General features: G+C 49.1%; 2 protein-coding genes across 2 annotated transcripts; both read left to right on the top strand.

Moving 5' to 3' along the window:
• Positions 1 to 9,155: 9,155 nt before the first annotated feature.
• Positions 9,156 to 12,995, top strand: LOC119400287 (uncharacterized). The gene is made up of 2 exons (XM_037667309.2): positions 9,156 to 9,712; positions 11,020 to 12,995. The coding sequence occupies exons 1-2, from the start codon at positions 9,240 to 9,242 to the stop codon at positions 12,629 to 12,631; spliced, it is 2,085 nt and encodes a 694-aa protein (XP_037523237.1). The 5' UTR covers positions 9,156 to 9,239; the 3' UTR covers positions 12,632 to 12,995.
• A 3,206-nt stretch (positions 12,996 to 16,201) lies between these two features.
• On the top strand, positions 16,202 to 21,795 carry LOC119400284 (uncharacterized). The gene is made up of 2 exons (XM_037667307.2): positions 16,202 to 16,809; positions 19,749 to 21,795. Exons 1-2 carry the CDS (start codon positions 16,340 to 16,342, stop codon positions 21,358 to 21,360), a joined length of 2,082 nt encoding a protein of 693 aa, XP_037523235.1. The 5' UTR covers positions 16,202 to 16,339; the 3' UTR covers positions 21,361 to 21,795.
• Positions 21,796 to 27,218: the final 5,423 nt, after the last annotated feature.

Genomic DNA, 27,218 nt, shown 5'->3' with positions numbered 1-27,218 from the left:
GGCACTGACGGTAATTCCACCACACGCTCTCGTGGTCCGTATTATTTCGTGGCCGACTGTAGATTTAATATCATTCACTATCCTGCCGCACTCATCTATCTATTCACTGACGACGTTCTTGAGCTGTTTATCTTCTGTTGTAATCAGCCAGTTATTGGAAAGATATAAGGGTTATTCGATTCTATCAACCTGATATACTATCAAGAAAAGTGTCTTTATTTGCCTTCTGTGGTGATTGCTGTAGCGCAAAATCGGGACAAGGACAAAGAGGCACACGAAGGCTAGTGCTAACTATGACCGATACAAGAGTGGTAACCACCGTTAGCGTCGTATTTGTTTCATGCTTGTTTACCGTATTAAGTTTTCTTCATGTTAATTACCACTTCCTGTTCGCCTTGTCTTTGCATGCCAATGCACCTTTTATATTGGACGATGTGAATATGTTGCTGATTTTCAATAATCGTCGAAATAAACCGAGTTCTCCTATTGACATGCACCTGAGTTATTTCATTCTGACGGATAGCTTGGCTGCACACATGATTTCGTACTGCTTATGAAAATGCCTTGAAAGCCGCATAGTTCATTCAGTTTCCGTGTCATCCGTGCGTTTTAGGGGCGAAGCTCCTTAAGGCGGCACCCGTTCGTCCCTCGTAGTCGTCGTGGTCGTAGTAGTGAGTAACAAGTCTTACGCTTTGACCTCCAAGGTGGTGCCGGTGGGAGATTTGTCCTGTGCGTTGTTGAACAATAAAAAATTCGCAGCGAGCGCGTTAACTAAAAGCCGAATTCTTCTGTCTCTCATTCCCCATTAGCAGCCATTGGCATGTTCCAGTAGGAAACGTTAGTAGTAGAAGTGTAAGTGTTAGCTAAAAGCCGACTTCTTCTGTCTCATTGCCATTAGCAGCCATTGTTTACCTCCAAGGTAGTGCCTGGTGAGATTTCTCCTGTGCGTGATTAAACAATAAAAATTTTGTTCAAAACGCCGTTGATTGATGAAATAAACCAACGAAAGACGCCAGATGTTTTGTAAAAGCAGAACGAAAGAACGCCAGATGTTTTTCTTAAAGTGTAGTAGTAGTAGTTGCATGTAGCCACCTCGCCCGATCGTCAACGGGCGAGGTGGACCGGCAACGGCGCGAGGACCCTGCCGTACGAGAGTTAAATCACACTAAAAGACATACTTTGCGGGCGATACACTCTAGTGAGCTTTCAACTTTTCGTCTTAATGTACATGATAAAGAAATTATTTCTACGAAAAACGCAAGGCACACCTTGAGCAATATGTTTGGTTTTGGGACGCTAAATGGAACCATGAGGCGATGCGAAGCCGGAGCACTTGCACGATCGCGTTCCGTTGGCTTTCGTTGGGCATGCTACCGACCTCGCGTCGTGGAACGCGCGTCCTGTCTTCCCTCTAGCCTTGCCTTTAATTCGCACAGGGCGAGCGAGGAATGCGGTCGCTCTTGGCGCTCTTTCGCTCGGGAGCGGACTTCTTCCTTGCATTTCACCGATCACAAGTGATAATGAAGGGACCACGTAAACCAACAGTACAATAAAAGTTTGATGTTTAGTATATACACGATGTTTCACACTCTTTATATTATGTACTGGGCGCATTTCACGGAAGAGTTTCACGGTTTACAGATGATTCCCTCCGTAGCTTCGCCCCACTCATCATCATTCACCCCGTGGATATGCTGTGATTTTTTTAGATGCTTGCGCACTTGAATTACTTCAGAAAAGTTGCCGAGACACTTAAAGGGATACTAAAGAGAAATACGAGTTTTCGCGCACTAGTAAATGGCCTTGAGGACACAAAAAACGCCATGCTTGCTGCGAGAAGGCCTTTGGAAGGCGAGAAAACACGCAAAAAGAAATTGCGAGTGGCGGCGCACCTGCACCAAGTTCGTGCACCAGTCGTCGTGACGTCATATATTTTGCGGCATCTACCAGGACCTATGTAGTTCCTCATTGTTAAAATAAGAAGTAAATTGCAGTCTTAGGGAGCCACACTCATCACACATTGTTTCAGGCCAAAACACGAGAAAGAAACGTTTGATATCCGTGACGTCAATATCGGAGGTTTCGGCGGGAAACTGAAAAAAAAAAATCCTTTGACTGATTTTATAACCTGCTAATAAACATGGCGATGAAACTAACGACACGAGTTTTCAGAGTATAATTTATCAGGATGAGCTAATTTATGTCCCCTTAAGCCTCCCTACGTGCTTTGAATACCAATGCAGCATGGAACTTGGAGAGAGACATGCAGCGGATGGGCGCAACCAGCAATGTAGCCGCGTGTGTGGGCGTGTCGACTACATCGTCTTACAAGTTATTTCGACGTCATGACACGTGACATTGTCAGATCACGTCATCCCTAGGTCATGTAACCTTGCACCTGCCTGTCGTTGTAACTTAGAGGGTTTAGCGCTGGCACGCTCAAGGACGCAGGTTCGACTCCTGCCATGGCAGACTTATTTCTATGGGGGCGAAATGCGAGAACAGCCCTGTACTTGATGAATCACATGTGTCCGAAATTCGGCGCAGCCAAGACCGGCGTGCTTCATATCGTGGTTAAGGTGAGCAAGCCCTACAATGCAATTTAACAAACCATTGCAGTTTAAGACAACCCGCCGTGTTGTTCCAGTGGTTAAGGTGCTTGACTGGTGACACACAGGTCGCGGGGTCGAATCCCGGCCGCGGTGGCCGCATGTCGATGGAGGCCAAATACCAGAGGCCCGTGTGCTTCGATATAAGTGCACGTTAAAGAAGCCCAGGCATTTCGGAACCCTTCGTTACGGCGTCTCATGGTCATACCGTGGTCTTGGGACGTAAAACGACAACGATTATTATTATTCAAGTTGCGAAGGCAACGTGAGGAGGCGGGAGACGGCCGACTGATGTGATCCATCTGGTAATCATCATCAGCCTGTCTACGCCCACTGCAGGGCAAAGGCCTCTCCCATGTTCCGTCAATCAACCGAGTGCTGTGCTTGCAGCTGCCAAGTTATCCCCAAGGTATATGTAAACTGGTAGCGTAACTTCCGTAGAAGCCCACGTGTCAAGCCGGTGGCTAGTTGTTGCAACAGTCGCCATCTATGTGAGGAGGGGACAAACAGAATTAAAAAAAAGAAAAAGATGACGTCACGACAGGAAGCGGAAATGACGTCACGTTTTAACGCGATGGGCGCGAAATTATGAATTTTTTTGACAGGGCGCCGTTTCTTACTTTTTTTATAGCTGCATGTTCTTTTTCTTATCACTATGACGGCTCCATAATGGCAGCCTGCAAGATAACGGGAAGACGGAAAAGACAGATTTGATAAATAAGGTGCATTTTATTGGCGAAATATTGCAGTTGAACAGGATATTACCCCAAAATATATAACACAGAAATCAGAAGTAGCATAACAATTCAACGTGCACACTGTGATGGTGTAATGTGGGCCCAGGATCCGAAATAATTCAACCGGCAGTCAGGTGATTCTGTACACACAACACAGACTTTAACACAACCGATAACTCTGACGATTCACACACAACACACTACAGCATTCCTTATTTACATCCTAAACGTCCTACGCGCCTCGCACACAAACTGTCCTACTCGCCGTTATGAACTGTTGCCGCTGCGGCGAGGTCGGTCGTCACCGGTACTCCTTGGGCAGTCAACAGTCACGCTGCCTTGACCGTGGCGAGGTGATAGTGGTGGTGATGATGGCACTGCAGGCCGGTAGATCACCAGGCCACTGCAGCGCAGGTTAGTTGCCCGTCGCCAACATGAGCCGCGGCCACCTCGTGACACCACTCGGGCCCCAGGACTTCAGGCCAGGAACAGACTAGGCAGCCGGTCTCCGTGTCAGCAACGGGCACAGAGCGGGAATCAGGCTCACCAGGTCCACATGGCTGCCAGACGCCTGGTTAAGCGATGTCGCGACCCGAACCGCCGACCAGCGGCTGCCGTTCCAACCGTGTCGCGCTCCAACTCCTCAAGCCGCACGCCCCGCTCGCGCTTCCTTTTCGTCGTCTTCCCCTCCAAGGCGTACATCAGAGCAGAACTGTCGTTCCCTCTTCGCCCCGTCACGGGCCACACAATCCACATCATCACACACACAAACCTTGCACACGTGTTGCTCTTGCATCCGTAGACAGCGCAGCGTTTCTTCGCGTAGCGTGGCGGACTCATCGTCCCGAAGGGCGACAGCACGCCGGCCGTGCGCTGGCAAAACACAGTCACTGAAACGGTTCCCGATGGCTTCGATGGGCTATATTACCTTCTGCCAAGTACCACGACTAGAAAACAACGGTTATGCGAGGAAATATCTACGGACGACAGGCAACAAACCTACTGCGCAAAAACGAGCGACGCCATTTGCATCTCAAAATGCGCAAAACCGTTGGCCCATGTTACCAGACTGCCTGCATGTGCCCGCTGTTTCTGAAAATAAACGAAAAAAATTGGCCACTCAACCACATACCCAAGACTGAAGTTTGATTAAAGTAATCTAATTTATTTCGTGACAAATAAATTTAAAACTAATGAAAATAAACGCTTAATTAATTTTTTGTTTTCATTATTTGTCCCCCCCTCACCTAGTAGCGCTTTAATCGTCACGCGGGTGTTGATGTTTGTCGCAATAGGTTTACGACCACTTTTCGTTCCGACTTTCGCGACCTATTTAGATTGACCTTGTTATCCCCGCGAACTTCTTAATCTCGTCATACCGCCTAACTTCCTGTCTCCTCCTCACCCGTTTTCCTTCTCTTGGGTCCAGTCAGTTACTATTAATTACAAGCGATTATCTTGCCTACGCGCTACATGTCCTGACCATGTCCATTTATTCTTCTTGATTTCGACTAAGATGTTTATAACACCCGTTTGTTTGCCTGGCCCACTCTGCTCTCTTCTTGTCCCTTAAGGTTACACCTATAATGTTCTTTTAGATTGCTCGCTTCGTCATCCTCAGTTTAAGTTGAACCCTCTTTGTAAGCCTCCACGTTTCTGTTCGTTAGGCAAGTACCGGTAAGATGCAGCTGTTATATACCACTTGAGTGATAATGGTGAACTACCATTCATGATTTGGGAATGCTTTCCGAATGTTCTCGATCTCACCCTTATTCCCATCTGGCCACTCATCAGCCATTGAAATGCGTTTGCTCCGAGATACTGGGCAAGCGCGCGATAAAGAGAAGCCACGCGAAGGCTCGCCGACTTCCTCGGTGCGTGCGACAGTTGTATCAGAGATAGGGCACTGGAGGCTCTTTAATATCATTTAGCTTACAGTCATGTTTCCTCAGCCGCCTTCGGGACTAATCGTGGCAGCGAAGGAGGTATTAAGTTCCATGAGAACGATTTCTAATGACACTGTTTGTGAATCCCGGGTTGTCGGTTTCAATTTTGTCAGATGTAGGGAAGCGCCACTTCGCTGACCCTTGGCTCCTTGCTCTGCCGCGAGTCGTACCGTTGCCTGTAGCGTATCCTGTAGGTTGTCGCGCTGCAAATCTCGAGGACCAAGGTTCGGTTCCCGACCACGGAAGCTGCATTTAGAAGGGAACAAAATTAAAGAACAGCCGTGTACTTTGAGTTCGGTGTACGTTAGTAACCCTAGATGTTCAGAGTTAGTGCGGTGTTATTACGGCGTGACCCGTAATCATATTGTGGTTTCGGTATGAAAAACCCTCTTAATTTCACTTAACTTTAACGCGTGTTTTTTTACTAATAACAACAGGACGTATCTATTGTGACGTAAAGTAGCAACTGAAAAATATTAGCACATGTGACTGATGACCGGAGCGGCAAAATCGAGACACGCGGCGCAGTTGTTCCCGGGCACGCCTATAGCGAGAATACCATGCACGTTCTAATTTCCAAAGCAGGGGTGGCCGGCGGAAAGCACTTAAACAAACAGCTTTTTTGAAGCAACTGCGGTAAAGATACGGTTGCTCGCAAGTTTAGCAAAAAAAAAAGAAATCATTTGCATAAGCACGCTCTTCCGATAAGGAATGTACAAGCGTTTATTAGTGCGCTTTCGGATGGGCCAACAGCCGAAATCCATCGTTGCCTTGTCACGGTGAGCAGCTTGTGTGATGATTTATACTGTTTGCTTGCGTGAGTAATAACGGCAAGATTATTAACAGCAAACTAGCGTGCAGTGGCATGGACAAAATGTAAAAAAGAAAGAGTTTTACCTCTGGTGTCGGATCTCATCAATTTGTTTTGGCGTTAATTCGGAGCTAAAGACGAGATTCTTGGAGTACGACGATAAAGATTTCAGGAGCGATCCAACGCTTGCGTAAAACAGCAGCGAATGAGCATTACTGAAACCATCGTACAGCTTTACATCTGATGTGATGTCAAATTCCGGGGCAAGGGTACATCGGTTTCCGCTTCCATACAGTGAAATGACACGCATGCAAGCTGAGCACTCATAATCATATCTTGGTTTTGGCGCACAAAACTCGACAATTTATATGCTTTCTGTCTCCAGTCGGATAAAAAATCCCCACCATATCCACGAAGTGAATGATGTTAGAGGAGCTTGCTCGGAGATAATCGGGTAAACCATGAACGCTCCGTACAATTCCTCTGCTGTCATATAAAGACGTGACACGTTCTTATAGTAGCGAATGTGGTTAGGTTGTTGTCGCACCACAAGCGGTCGCAGACGCTGTAGCTGTGGCCGAACGTGTGGTCGAGGAAATCGCGCTTGAAGCGCGCGTCAGCTCCACCAACTTCAGATCGCGACTGCTTTCGGCGCTTGGCCGCTGCATCCCGCCCCCGTACCTTCTAGGTTCTCTTGCCGCCGCTTTCGCACTGCTTCGGCTTCGAGGGCTTGTATCTCGGGGTCCGCACGACGATGACGTCTCTCTGCGACCTCGCGAGCTCTCACTGCAGGGTCTTGGCGGCGAGCCCGTACTGCTGCTGCCTTGCGAGCCCTCCGCTCCGCCGCCTTGTCTTCTTCGTTCAGGTTGTTAGTATCGAAGCGCATTGACTGACGACTGTCGAAAGAGAGAGGAAGCGCGCAGTTGTGGCCCTTTAGTGGTCTTCTATCAAACTAGAGCACGCGTCGGAGTGGAGCGAGCGCCACATGCTACAGTTGGCTATGCTGTATGTGGTTTCGCCTGCGTTAATATCACCATCAAGGCGCTCGAAGAACAAGAGGAAGAAGACTTCTCTTTCGCGCGAGCGTGCGCTGAGCCAAGCTAGCGGGAGCAATGAGAACTAGCGGCTACGACGGACAAGCCCCGAGCATAAAGAGCAAGCTCCTAAAACTTCAGAAGTCTGCGGCGTTTCCTCCTCAAACGCGGTTGCACACAAACCTGCGCCAATGGGCGCGCACTGCATACCGACTTCATGAGTCCGGTGGCCGGTGGCCCCGCGTTCGGAGAGCCTTGCCGAGTGCATCAGCGGGGCTATATCTTTAGTCGCGAAGGCGATCGGCTGCCGCGCTTCGTTCATCTGGGTGGGGCCTCTCTCGACTTCCTGAAGTTGTATCCGACTGTAGAAGTACAACAGGTGTCACAACGAATACAGTCCCGGCACAATTGTCTGTTGGAATTGCAGGAATTGTCGTTTTTTACTGAAAATACATCTGTCTCATGTGCAACCCTTTTTCATATTTTTGCCTTAAAGAGTTCGACGTTTATGAAGCGCCGAACATAACAAGTATGCGGGTAGCCTTTATCTTGTACAAGAGTATTCACAGGGTAAAGCTGGTCGCAGTATTAACGTCCCCCTTTATTAATAAACATGTGCGTCACCCACCATGGTATGTAAGCGACTAGAATGTGCCGCTGCCAAGCCCGAGGACGCGGGTTCGATTCCAGGTAATAGTAGCGGTAATATGTGAGGCTTTAAATGTCAAAACCACCATATGATTATGAGGCACGCCGTAGTGGAGGGCTCCGGAAATTTCGACCATGTAGTTGTTTTTAACGTGTACTGACATCGCACAGTACACGGGCCTCTACCATTTCGCATCCACCGGAATGCGACCGCCGCGGCCGCGATCGAACCCGCGACTTTCGGATCAGCAGCTGAGCATCGTAACCACTGATCCACCGTGGCGGACTCGATTCCAGCTAAACCCGGTCGCAAGTCAATGGGGACAAAACCCAGGAGAACACCTCTTTTCGGGGCACGTCACGTAACCCAGGGTAATTAAATCAATCCGGGGTTGAAATAGGAACAGCGCAATAGAGAGCAGCAGCAAAAGATGGACACAAACAACAGCGCTGACTTACAGCAACGCTTGTCACAGACGCGCCATGCATACATGCGCAGTGAATAACCGAACAAATGAAGAACGATATAAAATCATAACAGCAAAGCAAATGTAAAAGCCATACATTATCACCACGACTGCACACCATGAATATCATGCGTACGAACGTGCTCAAGAAAATAACTTTCTTTCTCCGGTAAAGCGATCGAAGGCCTGCTGACGCACAAGCTACCTAGCCCAGGCATTTATGAAGCCTCACAGATATCGCGTATCAGTTGGTCCCCGACTACGGTGTGCCAGTGTCAGCAAGCCGTGAACGTACGCAGCCGTCGTCGCATTGCACATGCCGCGATAACGTTAGCTAATTTGCTGACAAGTGCAAAGATGGCGTGCTGACACACCTATAGTCCGGTCGCGGAATCATGTCATCCTGAATTATTGTGCGTGTCAGTTTGTTAATTGACTTTGTTCATGCGTACCAGTGGAGGATTCAAGAACCACACCGAGAAGCCGACCTGCCGATTTCTTGCCACTCAAGGCTAGCGTATCTACTAAGAAATACTTTTCACTTGCGCACTTCTCATTCGCAAGGTTCTCGTCAATGAGAAGAAGGCATATGGCACGACCTCGTATGCCGCGCCTAGTGCGTAGGCGCATGGGCAAAAAAAATATATCTCTAGCGTTGAGTCAGTTGAAATTGTGGTCGCGATAATCTGCTGCTAAAAACCCGTTTTCCTCTTACGACGATAAGACCTTTCCGACAAATTTTGCCTGCTTACCCAGAGCTGCAGCTATTGTGTGATAGTCAAGCGATCAGCCCCAGCTTCCTATCTGATGTGACGTAAAGACCCAGATGAAAGTATACCGGTATCCGCTTGTCAAGGAAGAGTTGATTTGTAAGCGAGCCAGCAAAGCGAGAAGGTGCGGCCTGCATAGGTCTTTGCTAGGACGTCTTTTCCATGTGTAGCGGAAGGGACGTTGTTGAACAGCTACCTACGACCCTTCGCACAAGCCATGAGCGACACAATACGAATCGGGGTTGAAGAGCTGGATTGCGATGAAATCAACCGACTGTTTCCCGGAGTGGGCCTGAACGTTCCTTGCACCGCGAAACGTAGCGGTGACGAGAACGACCGCAGCGCTTCCACATCCATCTGTCACATCCTCGACCATCTCTCCCGTTGGAATTACATCCTATGGCACGTCGGCCTGCAGCTGCGAGAACTCCGCGGTCCCGGAAAGCTGTCCCTGGTACGGGTCTTCTACAGAGGCCGAGGCGGCTCCAGGCAGCGAGCGCGAAGCCGCGACGCGCGGGTTCTCTTTCACGTCCTGCTGGTGCACCACAGATGCGTCGAGAGCCTACACCTGAACGACGCCCTCATCGAAGGCAGCGGACTTGGCGAGTACCGGGAGTTCGTCGTCTCGGCGCTTGGGAAAAACATGAGCCTACGGACGCTGACCATCGGCAGTCTGTTCGGCGACTACACGTGAGTAACTACGTGCGCTTCGTCAACCGCTGAATGGTGGTCCAGCTAGTATTTCGGCTGCGTTTCAGCTTTGAAATGATAGAGAGAGAGAACTTTATTAAAAGAAACACGATCCCCAGTCCGGATAATATAAAAGAAGCAAGGCCTAGTCATCCGGCAGTCCTAGAAATTTCAGGTGTTCGATTAGTGCCTTCACGGCGTCTGGGGGAATCGGTCAGCCATTCCTCCAAGGTCGCAGGTTTTAGTTTAACAGGTGTGAGTCCGAGGCTAGCACCGATGGCTGCACGGGCACCCGGGCAATTCTACCAAAAGTGGGTGTTTTACGGGAAGCCTAAGATAGCGATGAAAACGAGTCAATTGTGCACGGTTGAGATGTATTGTAACGTTTGGCTGTGCGCGAAGAGGGGATAACTGAAGCTTATGCCAAGATTTGGTAGGGAGGACTTAATTTTAGTGTAACAAAGCCTAAACCAAGTTGTTCTGATAATGCCTAGTTTCTTCATGGAACCGTTGTTTTCTGCGACATTTCTTGCAAGAGCACAAGTCAGTGTGATACGCATGCGTGAGAAGACCGCGTGATCTACCTCGCATGTATTAGATCGTCGTGACGGACACATCGGGTAGCGTACGCTTTAGCGTACGCCGCTTACGGAGCTCTAGTGGAGTGGTAGGTTAATCAAGGAAAGAAAAGTTTATAGGCGTGACGTAGCGCAACGCTACAGCTATGGTGGCATCCGGTTTAAAAGGAAAACAGCTTCTTTGAAGAATAACGATAGCGTGAGCTGATACGAAGTGATGAACTATTTGAACGATGATATAGCGCTTGAACAAGACGAACACTAAAGGACATGCCCCAACCAGCCCAATCCAACACCCTAATTGTGAACGATTTGGTCATTATTTTTGTTTTTGTATTGATGGAGTGTAAATAGCTGAGGGCGTTTTCGGATAGACACGAGCAGAGGTGACCTCTGTCACGTTGTTCACAATCGCAATCACGTCCAAGAGACCCTGCAGCACTTATACTTGACGCGTACACTTAAACTTACTCGAAAAGCTTTTTCGACAAGAATTCATGAAGCAATAGTTCAACAGTAAGGTTGTTCTATCTATAACTTCGAAAGGTGCTAAGAGGCCTCTGTTATCTGCAGTGCACGGTACTTCACTGCACTCCATAGCTTCTTCACTTGTCTTTTGACACCCTAGTTTCTTGAAAGATTCCTAGTTCCTTAGCAATGTGTTCTGCAGACCTTAATCATTATCAGATAAGCTTATTGAGCCAGAGTTGACTCATTTTCTCTACACAGGAGCATTCGAGAATGCCTGTTCGAAGCCATCGCCACGATGACTCACCTGCGAGAGCTGGTGGTCCACGGCAGCAGTGAGGTGACGCCCGTCCTGATAGACGCCGTATGTGCGCTCCTCGAGGAAACCACGTGTCTCGTCACTCTCTCGATGCCCGGAATCGTTTTGGACGAGGAAGGCGGGAAGCTCCTAACAGGCGAGCTGATTCACAACGATACCGTCGAGGATCTGTCAGTGCACGTTAGCATCCTGCATTCCTACATGCCGAACGGAACTTCCATATTTTCCCGCTTTCTGGCCGGTTGCATGCAACTGACCTCGTTGAGCGTGCAAGGCGTGCACGTGGATCCAGAGGAAACGTGCGCTGACATCAAGCGAATCATCGGACCGCTTGTCCTTCGCGGCCAGCTCGAGCAGCTCCGCCTTACAGACTTCCTGCTGAACGCCGAGTGCGCTGCTCTGCTCACCGAAGTTGTGTCGCGGAGAGAAGGGCGCCTTCGCAGCCTTGACATCAGCGGCTGTCGGTGGTGGATACCCAAGTCGTTACCAGAACGCCGACGATCCGGTGGAGCTACTCGTGGTGAACAGCCGGGTCGCCCAGTGGTCAAGGAGTCGAGGTGTCTTTGGCTTCAAGCGTTCGACTACGCTGCACGAGTGGAACTGTCGTTTATGGCACTCAGCATGGCGGGACTCAGACCGGACGACTTGCAGGCTTTATTCAACGTCGCCATCACCGTCGAATCTCTCCCGATCATCTCGCTGAGAGACGTGTCACGGAACAATCTGAAGCAGGTTTGCCGAGCCATCCGGGAGACCGGAATGAGCGGTCGGGTGCGCCTAGAAGACTCTTACCTCGTCGACACTTCGGCGTTAGCCGAGCTTCGGGAATTTCCGGAAGCGCTGCGCAATATCGCCATCAGCTCTGTCGACCATCCGTGTCCGAGGGCTTTTGAAGAAACGGTCCACCTGGCGTGCTCCTGGAAGCAAGTGACTTCGCTCAAGCTCCTTTTGACGCAGGACGTCCTGTCTGACGTCCCCACGTTTCAAAAGCTGAGCAAGTGCTTGAGCACTGCTGTCTCGCTAAGGGAACTTGGGCTCCTTGGTTCCTACCGGCCGGATCTCGACGTCACACTTAAATCGGGAGACCCTCCTCACAGCGTTCTTCTGGACGTGATATCAGGTAACACGGCTATTCGAGCGCTGCGAATTAGTGGACTTCGTCTAGGTGACGAGAACTTATCGTTCCTCGTAGACAGAATTGTCAGTAGCGATAACCTGTCTGAGGTATCTTTTGTTTCCTGGGACAAGGCTGAAAACGACTGCTTTCTTCATCTCCTGGCCGACGAATTTCGCGAGAACAAGTGCGTCACCCAGTTCCGTCTCCGGGCATTAACGGACGATGCGGACGAGGAGTGGTTCGTCGTTGAAGACGTCATCAGCCGCAACACGGGATGCCTGACGTGCGCGGCACACTTTGTCGTGGGCAAAGACTACTCACCGCGCAGCGAGGCTGCATACGTGACTTTTGGCCACGCTCCTGCCTTGATGAACAAGGTGGAGGAACTAACGAATGAGGGCCGGACAACGGGTACTACTCAAAACACTTCGAGATAGCCTCGTAGCTTTAGTGAGAATTTTCTAGATGGAGTTGCCGGCCTTTTAGTTTGCTTTTAGTATGACGGAGAGGGCAGCCGATGTTCTCTGACACTGGAAAGTCTGCCGAAAAATAATACGGGCCACGCGAGCACGTGGAGAAATGGCCATGTAGTGGCGAGCTGTCTCCTGTCGAGAGTCCGACGATTACGCTGCCAAAGCAGTGCCCGCAATATCAGATGGCTCGCCACTAGATAACGCAGACGCCATTTTTCCCACGCGGTCGCACGGTCCGCATTATTTTGCGGCCAACTGTGCATGTATGGATTTGCGCGCAGTTATCTACCCATTCATTGACAAAATTCTTGAGCTGTTCATTGTTTCTTGTAATATGTGAGTTTTCCGGAAACCAACAAGGTTCTTCCATTCTATCAACCTGATATACCATCGAGAGAGACACCATAATGTGCCATTAGCGTTGTATTTTAGTTTCATGCTTGTTCACCGTATTAAAACTGTTGTTCATGTTCATTACCACTTTCTGTAGGTCTTGTCTGTGTACGGCAATGCATCTTTTACATTGGACGATGTGAGAAGGAATTTTCAAAAATCTTCAAAATAAATACACCGGGTACCATTAACGTATGTCTGAGTCATTTCATTGTGAAAAAAAGCTTGGCTGCACGCAGCATGTCATATTGCTTATGCAAATGCTTTGAAAGGCGCGTATATTCCATCCAGTTTCTAGGTCGTCCGTGCGCTTTGGGATGCTTCCATGCTATAGGATTACTTGAGATAAGTTAGGCACTTAAGTCTCGTTACGTGTTTACAATGCGAACGCAGCACTGAGCTTGCACAGAGACCGGAGTAGAGGAGCCAAAACCAGCGAGCTCACCGCGTGTCTGCTATATCGCCTTGCATATTATTTCGACGTCTTCTCCCGTGGCATTGTCCGATGACGTCATAGCTGGTGTCATATTTTCACTGCTTGTGGTAGTTTTAAAGCCTGAAGAATTTTCTTTATCTAAAAAGAAAACACAGATGCTCTTTAAGAAGGGTTAAACACAACGACCGATTTGTCCTGCATGTGTGAATTCGAGGTTCGCAAGATGTCTTAGCGGTGTAGCGCACACGCTCTCTTATTAATGGGGCCCCTCACCCCACCGAGTTCAAAGACGAGGGAATGGTTTCTCTCTCGCCATCCCTACCCTTCCTACAGGCGATATCTCCTCCTTGCCATTTATTTCTTAAACGCACGTGTACAATGCCAGCAATAAGCGTGTAGCCTATCAGGATTTCGCGTTTTTCAGCAACACGCTGTTATCTCCGCTTGCGCAGCCGAAAGCACACAAAATGAAGTTAACTCAGTTGATCCCGTACGACAGTCATGCGAGACAAGGCAGAACAGTTGGGTGGCTGCATGGCAAGAGCAGTGTAGGAGACAATTGACAACTGATATTTGGCGCATATGAAACAATAGAGAGTATGTACCGTATGTCTGTGTCTTTTCTACGAGGGGCGTCTTGTGTGGTTGCGCTGTTTCTTTTACCTCCAGTACCGTATTGACGTCCCGTGAATCACTGTTCTTGCGCCACGATGTGCGACGGAAAGACGAGAAACGCCAGAAGAAAATAACGTGCTCGGTTGTTGAATTTTCAGAGGCTGGTGAGGGGCCCTTTAAGAGGAGGGAATACTGGAGAGAAAGAATTGAATGGGAGGGATGTTAACCAGTTCAGAAAAAAAAAACCCGGTATGCTACCCTAAATTGGGGGAAGGAATGAGGGAGGGAAGAGAGAGAGAGACATAAACGGGGGGGGGGGGGAGAAAACACTCAACTTCGCAGTCAGTCAGTCTTGTGTGGTATACAGCATCACTATCAGTGTGCAGTTGCTTGTGCAAGTCAGTTCAATCGGGGAAATAACTTTATTGAAAGATCCTGCGAGTTTGTGGGACGGGCAAGAAGTCCCACCTGGCTAGGTGAAGGCCAGGACTTCTTGCGTCCTGGTGGCTTCCGCGGCCCGCTGAACAGTCTAAGCTTGATGTTCACTTGTCCTTAAAACTTTTAACAACGCCTTCGTCGCCTTTGTCCTCGATAGAGTTTTATGATGACATTCCCGCACTATTGCTACCGATATCGGTCTGTAGTCAAGGCGGGCTGCCTTAAACTTGTGAAAAAGTATGCATAGAGAAACCCGTCGCTGTAAATGCCCTCCTTAAAGCTCATTTGCATTGCCCGTCATTGTAACTTAGCCACTAGAGGGTTTAACGCTGCCACGTTGAGTAGAGGACGTGGGTTCGAATCCCGGCCATGGCAGACACATGTTGAAGGGGGCGCAGTGTGAAAACTGCTTGAAGAATCCCACGTGGCCAATATTTGGATCATTCCAGAGTGGCGCGTCTCATATCGTGGTTAAGGCACGTAAGCCCCAGAGTGTAATTTAACAAACCATTTAAAAGGTAAAGACAAAGTGGGGCGGCGGCTGATGCCCGACTCACGTGGCTCATCTGTTCACTCATCAACAATCGAAATGCGCTTGCTCCGAGGTACTGTGCACAAGCGCGCTTAATATAAGACAAGCGAAGGCTAGCTCACTTGCTCGGTGTGTGTAACAGTTGGATCCGAGATAAGGCACCGGCGGCTCTTTCATATCATTTCGCTTACTCATATTTTCTTAGCCGCCTTCGTGACTAATTGTGGTAGCGTAGGTAATATTTAGTTTCATTATAAAGATGTGTAACGACAGTCTTTGTGAATCCCGGGTTGTCGGTTTCAATTTTGTTAAATGTAGGGAAGCACCATTTTGCTATCACTTGGCTCCTTTCTCTGCCATGAATCGCACTCTTGTTTGCACCGTAGCGGGCAGAGTACTGTGCTGGAAAACTCGAGGGCATGGGTTCGATTCCCGGTTGCAGCAGCTGCACCTATACATGAGCGAAATGCAAGAGCAGTCCTGTATTTAGATTTCGGCATACATTAAGCCACCTCAGGGGTTCGAAATTAATGCGGTGTCATCCACTACGGCGTGACTCGTAAGCGTATCGTGGTTTCGGTATGCAAAGCCCCCTTAATTCCACTTAATTTCAACGCGTGTTCTTTTTACTAAAACCAACAGAATAAATCTGTTGTGACGTACCATTTTCCCGCGCAGCTTTATGAAGCGTTGGCGTACCCCGATTTCCAGTGTCGTTTTACAATTTCTTTGTATTTTTATGTGAACCGATGGAAGATCGATAACCCACGCCGAAACGACAACCCATCATTGTCTTGTCACTCTGAGTAGCGCGTCTGATATGTTATACTATTCACTTCCGCGTGTCTTATCGGCAAGATTCTTATCAGTAGACAGTAGACACATAACGTCATAGCGTGGAGACGCATGAGCAAAAAGTAAAAAAATCTTATCTCTGTTGTCAAGTCTCTTTAATCAGTGGTAGCGATAATTTGGACCTAAAGACAAGTTCTTGATCTACGGTAATAGAAAGGGTAAGGAACAGTGCTTGCCCAAAACAGCATCGATTGAGCAGTAGACAAATGATTGGCAGCACATATGTCATGTGACGTCAAGATCTGAGGAAGGGCTATATCGGTTTCCGCTTCAGTCCGGTGCAGTGATAGGCAAGCAAGTAAGCACTGGGAAAATGTTGTGGTCTGGTTTCTGCTACTAAGCTTCTTCACTGAGAAGCACAAGGACCTTTGTTCAACGGCTGTCTACTTTCCCGCCACTAGTCATGGACCACAAGATGAGCATCGGGACAGAACAGCTGTATTTCGACGAACTCAATCAACGCTTTTCGGGACTGAACCTGAACGTTCCTTGCAGTGCGGAAGGTGCTGCTGGCGAAGACGGCGGCAGCGTTCCGACGTCCATCTGTCACATCTTCGATCGTCTGTCCCGCTGGAATTACGTCCTATGGCACGTAGGCTTGCAGTTGCGAGAACTCCGTGGTCCCGGAAGACTGTCCCTGGTACGGGTCGTCTACAAGGGCGGTGGCGGCTGCACGCAGCAAACGCAAAGCCACCACGCGCGGATTCTCCTTCACGTTCTCCTGGTGAAGCACAGCTGCGTCGAGAGCCTAGACCTCGACGACGTCTTAATGGAAGGCGGTGGGCTCGGCGAGTGCCGGGAGCTTGTCGTCTCGGCTCTTCGGAAAAACACGACCCTGCAAACGTTGACCTTGTGTAGTCTCTACGAGTACAAGTGAGTACGGTCTGAAAGAAGTTTCTAGAGTTACCGAGCTTTTTGACGCGTTCGCAGTGCGCATCTGCAGCGTCGCGGAAGGTGCAAGATTTCACTTTTAGATATTTGAGTTGGGCTAGTTTGTGCGTATTCACTTCAGACCTAGCTAATTAGCGCAAGAAAAAACAAAGGATAAGGTGAAGAAAACACAGGACGTGGCGCTGATCAGACTGGCAAATACCAGAAGCATATTGCATGGGAAAAGCGGGCGACAGTGCGTAAGTGCTCCGTCGCTGGCTCTGAACAATAAAGAATGCGCATATTTTGAAAGAAACCCGCGCATTGAACTGTTTGGTAAGACGCAGAACGCCTAGGTGGAAGCGTTTAAAAGATTAGGGAGCGCTTTTAGAGCGATTTTTTAAGTGTTGCGCACCTTTCAGCGCATCTTGTGAATTGTGTGTTTTTCTGCGAGTAAATCCTAACTTTATTGTAAATCCTGTTTTCTTTTGCTTTTCATTTGTCCTTTTTTGCGCTAATTAGTTGTGTCTGAAGATTCCATTTATATTTTTAATACAGCGCCCTTAGTTAGTGGCCTTGACACCATGTGTGGTATCATTGCGGCGTAGGCCTCTAAAGTTTTAAAAGAAGAAAAATACAGCGGTCGAATCAGACACGGGTCTCGTCTGTACTTGATTTAAAACCGGTTAGTCTTAAGTGTTGCATGATGCGTTATGGTCAAATCGAGACAAATGTCCATATGAAAATTTGAAGACTTGATGCACACTGGCCTCGTTAGGAATGACGTGGACGTCAGCCAACGCTGCCAAAGATGACTTGTACTGTTCAGTGCGACAAGTCCTAATCAAACTTTCCCTAAAGAAAAACAAACATTCTTGTTGTGGAAGCGTTGGATCTAGCCGCACCCCTTGTTTTACCACTGGTCCACACTTGCGTCAGCGTGGTGCATTAGGTTCGCACTAGCCGCAGGTGTACTAAGAGTTGACATCGCGAACGCCGATGCGTCCACAGAGTGATGTGACAATACACGATGACCAATTCTGAAAACTTACTATCACGTCGCTGAAAACGTGAGGGCGCACTGCGACAGAAGGGAGTGGACTGCTGGTAGTCTTCGGGAATGCGCGCGCACACAGCTTTCTTCATGAAAGAGGATGAGTGCAAAAACACGGATACAGAACAGTACGGGACAACGAAAACGCCGACTATCAACTGAAAGGGCGCACCATATGCCGTGGCGAAAATGACAGCAGACGCAAAACCTATTCGTGAATTCTCAGGTGTGGTAGCGCCGCCTGTCAGTCAGACATATGTGCTGGTGTAGGCGACAGATAACTGTTTAGACCTTTAATTCCTTCTCCATGGAATCTAATCGAAGGCTGGCTCACGCATGCGCTTCCACTAATGTTGATGTGCTAACCTCGACCATGAGACGCGTCTCTTCGTTACCATGTCTCTACGAAACGGCGCATTTATTGAAGTTGGGCATAATTTTGCAATCTCGACAATGCAAATTCAGATTAGATGGCGATTCTCCGGTTAAACCTTTTATGCCCTATTAATTTGCTTAACGCAAGGGCCCGGCGGTCCTACGTAGGAGCGGCCGCAAGGAAAAGGAACTTCATAAACCACACCAGTATGACATGCTGTATACTTGGTCTGTTTTACAACACAAATGTTTGTCCCCTTTTTAACCGTCACCCGCTCATTCCTTCCCTCCACTGCGGCTCATATGGAACGGAGCTTATTGGTAGCCGTGCTAGAAACGTTAAGACCATATCCACTTCCTACTTTCTTTGCTAAGGCTTTCTGCAGCCATGTTCGAACATGACGAAATGATCAACTTTTGTATAGGTTCAGCGACAACAGCTGCAAACACGCCAGCATAACGTACACCTTTAAAAGGCGCGTAAACTGAGCATGCAAAGCTGGCGTTGACTTTCTGCACATTAGTTTGGTGAGGGATGAAGAAGCTACGATCCTCTTCCATGGTGAATACTCACCAACTAGCTGAACTTTGAGTCGTTCAAAGCTTTCGTGCTTGTATGTTTCAAGCTGCTTCTCTTGAACGATATCATATTGCTTTTACGATAAATGTTCGCTCATTAATAACCTTGGATCAAAAATATTTCGACTGACGTCTTGCCGTATCAGTTAATGAGTAGAACGGCCTTCCGTAATCCATTCCAGATATTAAGGAATTATCTTCCTTGCAAACGGCTCCACTAATCTACCTTAATGAGGATATCTGACATACTAGCTGATCTGTGAACAAACCACCTGTCTGATTTTTTGTCCGATATGTCTCATTCTTCGCTACATCTGAATCCTTTCATGTTTTTGTTCTTTATACTTTAATGGTTCTGCAGGTCAACCTTGTGTTAGTTCATTGTTCGAGTATCCCGTTAGGCTACTATTAAATGCACTGTATCTGGGCCGGCCACGTAATGCGTTAGGAGAGTCAACCGGTGGACAGCAAGACAGAGTGGTTACCAAGGGATAGGAAACGCAGTCTAGGTAGGCAGGTAGTTAGATGAAGTGAAAAAATTCAGAAGTTCGCAGGGATAGATTGGAACCGGCTCGCACAGGACAGGGTAAATGGAGGTCATTAGGAGAAGCCTTCGTCCTGCAGTAGATTAAAACAGGCTGAGAATAATAATCGCCATGATGATGATGATAGTGGTGGTGATCTCTTCCATTGTGATATTATTTCGTGCTTCATTTAAGTATTATAATTCTTGTTACCACCTTGCGTTCTAAGTCTGCTGATGTTTTAGCAAACTCTTCGATTGTTATCCATCCCCCCCACCCCACCCCGAGTAATGCCCGAGTCTGGACCCTTAGATTAAATAAATGAAATGGAATGAAAATACGTTCGTCACACTTTGTTCATTCTCAGATCAACTTATGCGGCCCCAATTTGCCCGCCTTTCTCTGCACAGGAGCGTTTGTGCGGACCTGTTCGGAGCCGTCGGCACGATGACGAACCTGCACGAGCTGACCGTGCTCGGCAGCGGCTTGCCGCATTCGTTCGTTCAGGACGCAGTTTGTCCGCTTCTCGTGAGCACCACGTGTCTTACCACTCTGTCGATACCGGGAATCATTTACATCGAGGAAACCGGTACGCGCCTGGTCGACGCGCTCCTGCGCAACGAAACCGTCGAGAATCTGTCAGTTCACGCCAGCATCGCGAGTACGTGTCTGCGGAACGGATTCTCCGAATTCTCTCACTTTCTTGCCAACAGCGCGCGGCTGACCTCTCTGAGCGTGCAAGGCGTGTACGGGGATCCCAACTTCACCTACCCAATTATCGAGAGCATCGTTCCCCCGCTCGTCTTTAGCGGCAAGCTCCGGAAGCTCCGACTATGGAACTTCCGGTTAACAGCGGAGTGTGCGGGTCTGCTGGCTGTTCTCGTGTCTCGACAGGAAGGGTGTCTTGAGAGTTTGGACATCGGCGGCTGCTGCTGGAGCCCCAAGGGTTGGCCGGAACGATGGTTTCAAGGTGATTTGCCCGACGGCGAGCATACAGGTGAACCCGCGCCCACGCATAAGACCTGTCCCTGGATTCGGATGTTCGATTCCACCGCACAAGTACAGCTCTCGTTCTTTGCCCTCAGCTTCGAAGAACTCAGGCTGGACGAACTGCGGGTTCTATTGGACAGAGCCGCTGCCGTCGCATCTCTAAGAAACATCTCGCTGAGCGGCGTGCCACTGAACAAACTGAAGAAAGTTTGCCGAGTCATCCGGAAGGCCAAAATGTTCGGCCGAGTCCGTATAGACGAAGTCTACTACGTCGACTCTTCGGTGTTGGCCGAACTTCAGTGCTATCCGGAGGCGTTATCTAAGATGGCGATCACGTCTTTCACGGAGCCGTGTTTGAAGGCGTTTGCAGGAGCGGTCCAGCTGGCATGCACCTGTTTTCGGGTCACCCAGCTTGAACTCAACTTGACTCAGGAATTCCTGTCCGACGTCCTGACTTTTCGCACGGTGAGCGAGTACTTGAGCACCGCCGTCTTACTGAATGCGCTCTGGCTGACCGGATGTGACGACCCGGATCTCAGCCGTACCCTACGATCGGCAGGCCGGCCTTACAGCGTACTCCTCGAGGCGATATTCAAGAACGTGGCCATCCAAACCCTACGACTGAACGAGATGCGCCTCGGTGAGGACAACTTACGTTTCCTGGTCGACGAAGTTGCCGCCAGCAAGAGCTTGTGCCAGCTCGTCTTCGCATCCTGGGACCCTACGGAAAACGGCATGTTTGTTCGGTTGCTTGCCGCCAAGTTTTGGGATAACAAGACCATCTCTTACTTGCGTGTCCTGGAACGTACGGACTGTGTAGACGATGAGTGGTTCGTCATTGAAGACATCATCGGCCGTAATACGGGATACCTTACGTGCGCGGCGCACTGTGTATTGCGCAAGGACGACTCGCCGCGCTGCACGGCTGCCTTCGGCGTTGTCTCAGGCACTCCCGCCCTGATGCGGAGAGTGGAGGAACTAAGGAACAAGGTACAACCACCAGGCCCTTTTCGGAGAACTTCTGGAGCTTAGACCCGTTCGTGGGAATCTTTTGGGTGGAGTCCCACGCTTTACCAAGTTTAGTAAGACAAAGAGGACCAGCCATATTCTTTGACACCATATAGATACACATCATTTCATCAGTTACCATTTTGTACTGCCATACTGTCTGTCTATTGGCACTTTTTTCAGCTGTCCGTTGTGTGCAATGTCGTAGTCATTGAGACAAGAGGAAATGAAACGTGAACATTAGGCCATTATATCAAGCTGTTTCGTTACCGCGAGATGTGCCACAAGTGTCCCATTAGTACTGCATTTTATTTTTTTATCGGCATCTCTTTTTATGAAAACTCTTGCTCATGTTTATTACCATTACCGGCTTCACATTGTTCTTGGATGCGAAAGAACGTTTTTATATTTGACGATGCGTCAGATTTTGAGAATCTGCGAAATAAACTGAGTGGTCCAACTGAACTGCCTCTGAGATAGTTTATTCTCACTGAAAGCTAGGCAGCACGCAGCTTTCCGGCTGCGTGTGAAACGCCCTTGAAAGCCGTGTGCGTACTCTTACGTAACTTTCTAGAGTCGTTATTCTGCTGTGTGATGCTTCCACACTTACATTACTCGAATGAAATTTGGCACGGCGATCACTTATTGCCTATGATAATGGCAAACGAGTTGGGCCAGATCTTTCGACATAAAAAGTTTCACTTTATATTGAGGACGAATAAACGAGACCGTAGTTTACTTAAGTTTCTGGCGGTTAGCATAAAAGAAGTGCACTTGTTCGAGTGGGCTTGTTTCTTTTCTTGGACACAAACTAATGAATGAAAGACAGTTAAGCCAATGTAAGCATACGGGACATTACTTTTAGGGGCGAAGCACCTTAAGGCCGACTGTTGTCCGGCGTCTATCCGTGTGTCCGTCACGGCACAGCACCGCGTATATCTGTGGCTCTGACCCACCGCGGGGGATTGGCCAAGGATTGAGTGGTTTTGTGCAATGTTATGGAACTTTAGAATAAGGGAGGTTATAGAACAGGAAATATTCAATCAAAGCATATGACAGCACAATGCACGCTGCTGTGAAAATACACGAGATGGTGAATTAGTGCGTTCCAGACCACAAATTCTCTTTCTGCCATGGATGAAAAAACCGAACGTGAACGCGCTCTCGCCCGCGAAAGGGAACGCCGACGCACACAACAACATACCCCGGGGGCGACATCTTGGGAAGCAGCGGCAAAGCAGCAGCGCCGACAACAAGCTGCTACTGCTGAGGCGAGAGCGCGTACGTCGATCTTGAAATGCGTATTATGAAACAAAGTACAAGAAAAACCCCTTCGTACTAGTCGGTTGCTTTAACGTAGACATCATGGACAACGACGGGCTTCTGCAGTATATGTCGTCTCGATACGCTCTACAATGCATTTTGTCTGGCTGGAAACAATCAACAACCACCAGGGGGACGTGCATAGGCCTTGTCTTTGCCAAGTTCAGGCTAGGTTCGATCCAAGAACCATTGGCGCTACATTTCACGGACCACAAACCAGTAATAATGAAGGGAAAACGGAATCCACAACTCAACACGACATACCATTTATGACCAATAAAGATGGTATATAACTGTACACCGCTTTGTCACTCATTTACATGCGTGAGTGGGCAATGTCACGGGTGATTTACGGTTAGACCGAACAATCTCAATCCCACTCATCATCATTCACTTCGTATAGATGCGGTGTTTTTTTTTACTTCTAGATTATGTAGAAAAAATGATGTAAACGGAAAGTAATTAGGATGGACGAAAAAAAAAACACGTTTGCTGTCGGTTGAATGAGAACCCAGAGTCTTCGAATTACGTTTTCAATGCTCCACCATTTGATTACGACGGCGGGCGGGCTTTCCCCCGTCCACTTTACTGGGCATTTATGTGCTTGTCATATGGGAGTGTTAGCCAGGGTCTCTCGATGGCAAGGTGGAATGACACTTAACCTTTTTGAGTATGGTTGGCTCAGCGCTGTGCTCGTCATCTTGCTCTTGTTGGCGTTATCCTTAGCGCTGCTCCTCAACAACGAATATTAGCCTACTTGTCGAATTCCACTATCCTTCTAAATAGTAACAGGTATGGTTACATACCACAGGGGTTATAATGGTCATTCAACGTTACTTGTCATTTTGTTTTTGGAAAAATGATAGATGTAACCTTATCGGACAAGAAGAGATCAGAGGGGGTCGGGAAACCAACAGGTGTTAATAAGAACGTCTTAGTGGAAATCAAGAAGAAGAAACGGGCATTCGCAGGGCATGTAGCGAGAAGGTAAGACAACCGCTGGCCACTAAGAGTAACAAACTGGATTCTCAAAAAGGCAAGTGCGCGAAGGGGCCTCGGAAAGCTGAGTGGGAAGTTAAGAAGTTTGCGGAGATAACGTGGTCGTAGAAGCACAGGAACGGGTTGATTGGAAAAATGTGGGAGATGCCTTTGCCCTGCAGTGGGCGTAGTCGGGCTGATAATGACGATGATGTCTTTTTTAACAGCAGAGCTGTGTAAGCTTTTCGTTGAGCCGGCTAGTGCAAACGGAAACTCAGCCTGATTGCGCCTCGCTTCGCGTTGCCTAGCAACCACCCATGGCGTCACAGCTGAGTGGAGAAGCTCGCAACAGTCGGCGCGATGGCAGTTCTCTCGCCTCCTCTGCTGCCATGCGGTTGCCATTGGAAGACGTAGGACAGTCCGTGCGCCCGATGAAGAAACGGCTTACCGGGAAAGTCGTCGTGTAGCCCGGCTAGAATAAGACCAAGCCAACCCAGAACACCGCGCCCAGGTTGCAGCTGAAAAAGGAAGTCGAGCAGAGGATCTCGAGTTTCGGACCAGGGAGAGCGAGCGGCGGCGTTGGAGTAATCAGCGCCGCCGAGAAAGAGATCCCAACCGTGCGAGCCACAGAGAACGCCCAATGCCGAGCCCGACGACACAACGGTGGCGCAAATGGCGTATTCCAGCGTGAGGCGATGAATGCCGCGAAGGCGACCAATGAAAATTCGACGGTAGCAGTCTGCCCACTGAAGTGAACGGAAATCGGAGCGCGAAGAAAGTTGAATGTAATCCACTGAGGTGATCGAGAGCTGGTGTGAGGCAGGCGGGATGTCGGAGCCACTCATAGGCAGGGTTCCCTTTCAGGGGCGGGGGGCGAATGTTCGTCGAAGCGCCCCCTCTTCCTATTATGACAATGTATGGGACTGACGTTGCGCTCCCCTCCTAGGTGAATGGGGGGGGGGGTCCCGCCTGCTCCTCTTCCCGTACGCACGCCTATGGAGCCACTCGAAGGAGATGCGCAGGACGTATTATCAAGAGAAAGCGAGAGTGGGCATCGGGACAGCGCGTCGGCATCAGGATGACATTTGCCAGACTTGTACGCGATGGTAAAGTCGTATTCTTGCAAGGGCAGTATCCAGCGCCCCAGACGACCTAACATATTGTCACGGGCGAAATAAGACAGACAGCCAGGTGTTGAAGTCTTCCCCAGAACCAGACCAGCAACAACAACGTTCTCTTCTTCTTCCACTCGCGAGTACGTGCCACAGCGGATGGCTCATACATGATGGCATGTGGCATTACTCCCTCTCTCAGAAAAGCATCGTCTCGATGCTGGTTACGCGCACTAAAAAAAGGAGGAAAGAAAAACAAAACGTCACTATACAAACGAAACAACTGTGCCCGTAAGGCAAAATGAACATGCTGCAGTCACTGAAGAAGTAAATAGAGAAAGTGGGACACAACAATAACAAGCAGAAAAGCAACAAAAAGAAAGAAGCTAAGTGGCTTGTAGTCAAAGTCACTCTGCGTTCGATTGACGACGCGAGAAATATGGCTTGAGCCTTGAAACATGAACCACATCAGTTTGTGGAAGCCGACGGGAACGTCTTGGGGTGCCTTCTGGGAGAACCTCGTAGGTTACGTCGCTGAGTCGGCGTAGAACCTTGTAGGGGCCGAAGTAGCGCCGCAGTAACTTCTCTGACCGGCCGCGCTGTCGGATGGGGGTCCACACCCAGACTTCATCGCCTGGTTTGAAGGTAACATCTCGGTGCCGAAGATTGTAGCGGCGTGCGTCTGCAGTTTGGCGACTCTCAATACGGCATCGGGCGAGTTGACGGGCCTCCTCGGCGCGTTGAGCGAACGTGGCAGCATCCGTGTTAAACAGTCCCTGGTTGTCGGGGAGGAGCATTGCGTCGAGCATTGTAGTGACCTCTCGACCATGCACTAAGCGGAATGGGGTGAAACCTGTACTTTCTTGCACCGCAGTGTTGTAAGCAAAAGTTACGTAAGGGAGGATATCATCCCAGTTCTTGTGGTCAATGGTCACATACATTGACAGCATGTCTGCAATGGTCTTGTTCAGCCGTTCAGTGAGTCCGTTTGTTTGGGGGTGATAAGCCGTGGTTTTGCGATGTTCTGTGCCACTGAGCCTAAAGACTTCCTGTAGCATCTCTGCGGTGAAAGCTGTTCCACGATCAGTAATTATGACAGCTGGCGCTCCGTGACGGAGGACGATATTGTTGACGAAAAAGTGGGCGATGTCAGCTGCGGTAGCTTTGGGCAGGGCCTTTGTTTCGCAGTATCGTGTTAAATAATCGGTGGCGACCACAATCCACCGATTTCCAGACGCAGACGTGGGGAATGATCCGAGCAAGTCCATGCCAACCTGATGAAATGGTGCTTTCGGTGTGGCGATTGGTTGTAACAGTCCCGCTGGTCGGACAGGTGGAGTCTTACGACGTTGGCAGTCGCGACATGTGCGAACGTAATGCTTGACAGTCTTCGTGAGACGTGGCCAGTAATAGGAGCGACGAATTCGTTGCAATGTGCGCGTGTAGCCAAGGTGTCCGGCCGATGGTTCGTCGTGGCAAGCATGTAAAATATCGTCACGAAGCGAGGTCGGCGCAACAAGCAGGTAAGTAGCTTGCGTATGGTCGAAGTTCTTCTTATAAAGGACTCCATCCCGGAAACAAAAGGAGGCTAGCGAGCGTGCGAAATTTCGAGGAAGACTAGATGTGCGCCCTTCCAGATAGTCAATTAGTGGGCTGAGCTCCAAGTCGTCGCGCTGTTGTTGAGCCAAGTCGGTTGCTGATACAGAGGAAAGGAAAGTGTTGTCCTCATCGAGGTCTGCGTTGGCACTTCCGACTGGTGCACGTGAGAGACAGTCAGCGTCGGTGTGTTTGCGTCCTGACTTGTGAATGATGGTAACGTCAAATTCTTGCAGCCGAAGGCTCCACCGTGCCAGACGACCTGAAGGGTCTTTGAGGATTGGCGAGCCAGCATAGAGAATGGTGGTCGCTAACTACTCTGAATGGGCGTCCGTACAAGTATGGTCGAAACTTTGTTATAGCCCAAACAACAGCTAAGCATTCTTTTTCTGTTGCAGAGTAGTTTTTCTCTGCTGATGATAATGTTCGGCTGGCATAGGCAATCACACGCTCTAGGCCATTTTGCCATTGAACTAATACAGCTCCAAGTCCGACGTTGCTGGCATCGGTGTGTAGCTCTGTGGCAGCGGTCTCGTCAAAGTGACCGAGTACAGGGGGAGTCCTGGAGATGGCTTCGCAGGGTATCGAAGGCATGTCGCTGTTCCTGACCCCAAACAAACGGTACGCCTTCTTTCGTAAGGTGGTTGAGGGGTTCAGCGATTTTGGAAAAACCTTTGACAAAGCGTCGGTAGTAAGCGCACAGCCCCAGGAATCGGCGTAGATCGCGCTTGTTTGTTGGCACGGGAAATGCGGCGACGGCGCTTGTTTTCTCAGGGTCTGGGCGGATACCAGCGTGACTCACGACGTGACCAAGAAACTTGAGTTCCTCGTAGGCAAAATGACATTTCTCAGGTTTGAGAGAAAGTCCGGCTG

The sequence above is a fragment of the Rhipicephalus sanguineus genome, chromosome 7 (assembly GCF_013339695.2).
Source record: "Rhipicephalus sanguineus isolate Rsan-2018 chromosome 7, BIME_Rsan_1.4, whole genome shotgun sequence".
Classification (NCBI taxonomy): domain Eukaryota; kingdom Metazoa; phylum Arthropoda; class Arachnida; order Ixodida; family Ixodidae; genus Rhipicephalus; species Rhipicephalus sanguineus.
The sequence above is the reverse complement of the archived record's forward strand: the minus strand, read 5'-3'. Positions and strand labels throughout refer to the sequence as shown.